This window comes from Physeter macrocephalus, chromosome 13, assembly GCF_002837175.3.
Source record: "Physeter macrocephalus isolate SW-GA chromosome 13, ASM283717v5, whole genome shotgun sequence".
NCBI lineage: Eukaryota > Metazoa > Chordata > Mammalia > Artiodactyla > Physeteridae > Physeter > Physeter macrocephalus.
In genome coordinates, this window is record NC_041226.1 from 26,214,973 (window position 1) to 26,221,621 (window position 6,649).

The 6,649-nt window shown below is 38.1% G+C and overlaps 1 protein-coding gene across 7 annotated transcripts in view; it reads left to right on the forward strand.

The window, feature by feature from the left end:
• MTRF1 (mitochondrial translation release factor 1) overlaps positions 1-6,649 on the forward strand; it is a 67,753-nt gene that overhangs the window by 58,114 nt on the left and 2,990 nt on the right. For 6 of the 7 annotated variants that reach the window (XM_024126034.2, XM_024126033.3, XM_024126032.3 and 3 more), the window contains 2 exons: positions 971-1,107; positions 4,352-4,450. In XM_024126034.2, coding sequence (XP_023981802.1) covers positions 971-1,107; positions 4,352-4,450 — 236 coding nt within the window. The remainder of the gene's footprint in view (positions 1-970; positions 1,108-4,351; positions 4,451-6,649) is intronic. The other variant, XM_055089407.1, reaches the window with a different exon arrangement.

Consider the following 6,649-nt stretch of genomic DNA (forward strand, 5'->3'; position numbering starts at 1 on the left):
AAAAAAAAAAAAAAAAAAAAAGAAGAAGTAACATTAAACCAATAAGGGGGAAGCCTCCTTAAAGTTATTAGCAGGTGTGATTGTAGCTTATTTAGACAGGGTGAAAACATAGTTTGAAGAGTAGAATTTTATAGAAATTTAAAAAATCTCCAGCAAAATAGTTACTGCCTTATCAGTGCAACTGGCTTAAGCTAAGAGGGTTTTGGTTTTTGTGATGCAGAAAGGAAAGTACCTTTCACCTCTGGTGTACCTGGGAGCAGGATTGGTTATAGACCTTCAGAGTGGTAGCTGCAAAGTTAAGAACACAGCCTGAAGTCTCAAGAGTCACCATTTTGGGGCTAGATTTGGGCTGGTAACTGGGCTACACAGTGAGTCAAACCCACCCAAATCCAGAAGTCGACTAACCAAAACATATGCAGTTAGATATGTTGATTAGCTGGATTTAGAACCAAGACAACTGAGAAACTTTCACTATAAACTCTTCCTTTTAAAGAGTTTGGGTAGTTTGTTTTTATTGGTTTCTATATGTAAAGTCTTTTTTTCTTTTTCCTGTTTTCTGTTATTTTTTTACTTGAAGTATAGTTGGTTTTTACAATATTGTATTAGTTTCAGGTGTACAACATAGTGATTCAATCCTTTTACAGATTATATTCCCTTTAAAGTTATTACAAAATAATGGCTGTATTTCCCTGTACTGTACAATATACCCTTCTCATCTGAAATACCTCATTTAGACATCAGAATCTAAAGAGCTATCTAAGCAATTACCATCATAACCCAGGAATAGTTTCTGGAGTGTGCTAAATCTAAAATGTTTTTCATCCTTTTCCTGAGTAACCTTTTCCCCTTTAAAATGTTCCTCAGTTCTATCTTTTTTATCAGTTTTATTGTGATATAATCGACACCTCATCTCTTTTCTAATTTGATTTGTGGAGGCTCCAGTTTATCTCTGATCCCTGTTATTTTTCAGGACTTGTAGTAGAATGCCAACAAGAACGATCACAGATAAAAAATAAAGAAATAGCTTTGCGTGTGTTGAGAGCTAGACTCTACCAGCAGATTATTGAGAAAGACAAGTGTCAACAACGGAGTGTGAGAAAACTGCAGGTAAGATTTATTGAGTGAGATAACTTAATGCCTCTGTACAGAAAGCCGTCTTTTTATGCAGAAAATGGAGTAAATATTCTTAATAGAATGGAAATATCTTGGAGCATAAGAAAACATGCTCATTTGTAAGTAGCAATAATTTAAGACTGACTGGTTATGGCTACAGTTGGACATGCCAGTTTGGAAATAAGTAGAGGAGATATGTGTAAACTAAAAATTGTTTCCCAGTTGTTTCCCTCCAGTTTTAGATCATAATTGTCTTTAAAGGAAATTAGTGTAAAACACAATTCTCTGGAAATTAAGAGATTTTTCAGATTTTTCATTTAAAAACCTATGCTTTTATTATTGTATAACTTTATTTTTTTTCCTACATTAAAAAATATATTTATTTATTTGGTTGCACCTGGTCTTAGTTGTGGCACATAGGCTCCTTAGTTGCGGCAGGCGGGCTCCTTAGTTGCGGCATGCATGTGGGATCTAGTTCCCTGACAGGGATCAAACCTAGGCCTCCTGCATTGGGAGTGTGGAGTCTTATCCACTGCGCCACCGGGAAAGTCCCTATTATTGTATAACTTTATGTGGGATCAAAAATATATGGCACTGCAAAAAACTGGTAATACTGACTGCTTCTGATGGAGTCTGGGAACCAGGAGTAGAAGAGAGATTAATTTTTTGCTATATACCCTTTTGTACTTTTTGAATTTTGTACTATATACATTTATATTATTATTTATACAAATATATAAATAGATAAGTTTTTTTGTTTTTGTTTTTGTTTTGCGTTACGCGGGCCTCTCACTGTTGTGGCCTCTCCCGTTGCGGAGCACAGGCTCCGGACGCACAGGCCCAGCGGCCATGGCTCACGGTCCCAGCCACTCTGCGGCATGCGGGATCCTCCCGGACTGGGGCACGAACCTGTATCCCCTGCATCGGCAGGCGGACTCCCAACCACCGTGCCACCAGGGAAGCCCTAAATAGATAAGTTTTAAGCAAAATGAATAAATGTCATTGTCTTAAGTAAACAAAGGGTTGTATGATTTTAAACTCTAAAAAGGTAAACTTTGTCTTTGAGAGAAATTGGAAGAGACAGTGGAACCCAGAAATAACTGTGCTTTTGTGTTATTTGCAAGTAGTTATACTACAGTAAATTTGGAAGATTTTTGCGGCCTGTTAGGAAAATTAATTGTATAAAACTAAACATTAATTATTCTTTTCACCTAGATGTCCTAGTCCTTCACACTTTTGCCCTTCTTATTTCCCTTACCCACATTCTAACTTGCAAGTAGTAAAAGTGACAGGATAAATAATTTATTAATCCTCTATCTGTGGTAATCCCAGTCTGTGGCACAGCATCAGTGCACACATTTGCAGATAGGAATGCTCATTTACAAAGCATTACTTCTTGGCAGCTAAGTGATAACATAAGCACTGTCAGCTCCGCCACATTTGATTTAATAAAAGACATTGGGTTTTACTTGCCATTTGACATTTTGGCATCAGATGTTTCACACAGTAATTTTCAAAGTAAGTATTCAAGATCGGCCTTACGCAGATTGTGGGCATGTGTGTCGTCTTCTGGTTTGAAAGGCCAGAAATGACCTCCGTGTCTCCCAATTAACTTGTCCATCTGTGTGAAATTTTTTAGTAGGTATTTCTGACACTTAGCAGTTTTTCTTCAGCTAATATATACAGTAGCTTTTATATGGAAGGCATGATGCCAGGTTCTCAACCCTGGTTCCACTTACCACCTAAAGAGCTTTGTAGATGTCTAGGCCCCATCCCCAGAGATTCTGATATAATTGATCTGGGTGGGATCCTAGGCATAACTGTGGTGCCTTGGGATAGTAGTTTCCAAACCTGGCTGGTTGCAGAATGGATGGCCTGGGGACTGTTTTAAAAATACATAATCCATGATTCAGTATATCTTAGGTTAGGTTTTTGGAATCTTTCATTTAAAAACATTCCCCTGGTGATCAGCCATACTTAGGACTTTAGTTTCATATTGTTTGCTTTAGAAAGTAAGTTATTGCAATCTTTTTCTTTTATCTTAAAAAGTGAAAGTGAGATACCTGTAACATATAATATTGTAGCAGCTATGCTTCAATAAAAATAAATAATAAAATACATTTTAAAATAAAAAGTGAAATAGATAACTAATAAGAACCTGCTGTATAAAAATAAATAAATAAATAAAATGAAATTCAAAAAAACGTAAAAACATAAAAAATAAAATAAAATGTGAAAGTGAGTGAGAGAGGGTGTTGTGTGCATTGTATGTCGGGGGAAGGAGGGCAGATGAGCAGACTAAGAATACAAATAACCATAGCAAAAGGCAAACTGGTGTGCAGTGAAGAAGATTCCAAGTGCATGGGGTTTTGAAGGAGGAAGATAACATATTTCACGTTGGGAGCAGGAAAGACAGAGATGGTAGGAGAGTGTTAAGGAAGGGCACCCCTTGAGATGAGGTTTTAGCAGAGTTAACAGACTTGTACATAATTATGATATGGTACAGTAAGTGGCATTATAGAGGTTCATATAATTTTCAGAAATAATGTTGAGAAAGTTGGCCACATTATGAAGTACCTTGAATACTGAGTTGAGTTGTGTCTGCTTAGTAGACAAGAAGGAGCCAAAGAAGGAAATGTATCAGAAAGCTGGGCTTTAGGAAAACTAACCAGGGCCACACAATGTAAGCAGAGAAATGGAAGATTAATCAGGAGATTTTTGCAGGAGTGTAATGAAAGTAATGAGCCCTTGAATGATAGATAATAGAAATGGAAAGGGCAGGATAGAATAAAAGACCCTTGAAACCACTGGAATTGGGCAGTTAGAGAACAGGATGAGCTGAAGTTCCTTTCACGGTCTATATCACAGCCTGGCAGATAGTAAGCTACCATGAAATGTTTGTTAAAGTGTAGGATGTCAGGTTTCCTACTTAGATCAAAGGGAACATTGTAGGGTCATTTATAGAAACCAGCAGGAAGAACTGACTGAGCTAGAAAGATATTTTGGTTTTAAATATTTGGAGTTTGAGGTACCAAAGAGACGTTAATTCTTATAACTAAGCTTTACAGACCTGTAGTTTTAATAAGGTCTGCCCATTCTTAGTCCTTGTCACTTTGTATATATGAATTTAGAAAAGATTTAAAGTGTTAAAGTAGAAAAGTCATTTACAAGCACTTTTTCTGTTGTAATAAAAGTAATTATAAAGTTAAAATATGAATTGCTTTTTGTTATGGCACAGGTGGGAACAAGAGCCCAGTCAGAGAGAATTCGGACATATAATTTCACCCAGGATAGAGTCACTGACCACAGGATAGCATATGAAGTTCGTAATATTAAGGTAATATGAATGAGTATGCTTTATGTGCCTTTGATTTCCAAAGAAAGTATAGTCAAATTCTAGAGAGTAGTCTCTGAAATATTACCACGTAATTTAAAAACATTGAGATAGTTTATATTAGTACCCCAAATTTGCAAACATTTTTATTAGTTTGCTCGTAAGAAATATGGTCTTTATGCCAGTATGAAACGGCTATCTTTTAACTTCCAAATTCTTTGTTATGTAATCACAATGTATTAATGTATTTTCAGTACATGTCTATCAGTCTTCTATTACTGATTACCAAATTACTGCAAATTTAGTGGCTTAAAGTAATGCCCATTTATTATCTCACAGTTACTGCAGGTCAGAAAGCCAGGCACGACAGAGCTGAGTTCTCTGCTCTGGGTCTCACAGAGCTGAAAGGTGCTGGCCAGGCTGCTTGCCTTCCTAGAGCTTGGAGTCCTCTTCCAAGCTCAGGTGGCTGTCGGCAGAATTCCATTTCCCTGAGTTGTAGGAGTGAAGCCTCCCTTTTCTTGCTGGTCATCAGCTGGGTGCTGCTCTCAGCTCCCAGAGACTGACCACAGTTGCTTGCTGTCTAGTCCCCTTCGTGTGCCCTCTCCCATTGAATCTCTTGCAGGAATGGCCTTTTGAAGGGCTCACCTGTTTAGGTCAGGCCCACCTGGATACTATTTCCTTTTGATTAACTCAGAGTCAACTAATTAGCCATCTAATCACTGGAGTGATAGTCCATCATATTCACAGCCCTGCCTGCACTTAAGGGAGGGAATTTTGCAAGGTGTGTACACCAGGGGGCATCTTAGAATTCTGCCTACCACAATGTGTATCATTATATTCAGGTGTTACAATGATTCTGTTGCGGGGGAAGAGACCCTGTCCGTTTGGTTTGAACATTCACCTAACTAAATCCCATGTCCTTGGGATCACTGACAGTAATACATTAATGATGAAGCACAGAAGAACTTTTTTGCCTTCCATTGAAGGGGAAAGTGAGTTCACTTTCCTGGTTCCCCTAAAGGACTTTGTGGACAAGGCAGAAGGTAGAAGGTGTTAATCCTTGTCCTTGATGCTGTGTGATACCTCGGGCTTCTTTCACTTGATTCTGTCTCATTCTGTGCACAAAATTAAAGTCCTAGTTTTACAGAGGAAATGTCTGTGTTTTTAACATATTTAGAAATTTCTGTGTATCTTATGCCACTTCCTCTGTCTTTGCAGCAATTTAAAGCTGTCTTGCATAAGAACATCCTAGCCTTGTTGAAAAAGAAAATATTTACTAGCTTCCCTTTTCTTAGGAAACACACAGTAATAACCAAACATGTTTGGCCATACTGTTCTAATTACACCATAGTCTTTCAGTTGTTTTTCTCGTAGTGGTGATGGTTTTCCATGAGACAGCCACATTCTCACGACCAGTAATACTTTTCAGAAGAGCACATAGGTGCTCAGCATAATATTCAGTCATGAAACAGAGGCAGATTAACTGGCTTGTATACTTATAAAATATCTGACTTTGGCCTAAATACTAACATGTTACTACTAACTCAACTAGCATGCCAGACTCAGAAAGAGTAAGGACAGTCATACTGGTACGCTCTACAAATCACCAAGCAACTTATTGGAAAGAAAGAAAATGCTCCATATTAGTGAAGGGAAAAAGTTTGAAAATGGTATAAAAAAAATGTTGCAGTGAAACATTAAAATCTGTATGCAGGACAGGAAAGAGACTTGTCGGACTGAATAATTTAGGAACTGAAGAGTTGCAGATGAGGCAGGAAGAGTGATGAAGGCCTTAACTCCAGGGCAGCCGCCACAGGACAGAATGGAAGGAGTGGAGAGGAAAGAAAGTGGGTGCCTGTGGGACTCTGCTCAGCTCTCCTCCCTTATTCTAGAACCTGGCCTTCTCCCTACTCTGTCAGTTTGGTTTGAACGTTCACCTAACTAAATCCCATGTCGTCGGGATCACTGACAGTAATACGTTAATGACGTGTTACATATTAATAACGTAATACCTGGCCTTCTCCCTACTCCGTCCACATATTTCCTGACGGAGCTGCTATGTTCCTACATGATCATGATTTTGACCCAAGACAATAATTGATTTGTTGCGGGGGCGGGGGGATCCAAACAAGCCCCAGTCAATGAGTGTCTTCCCAGGAATTTTTTTTTTTTTTTTTTTTTTTTTTTTTGTGGTACGCGGGC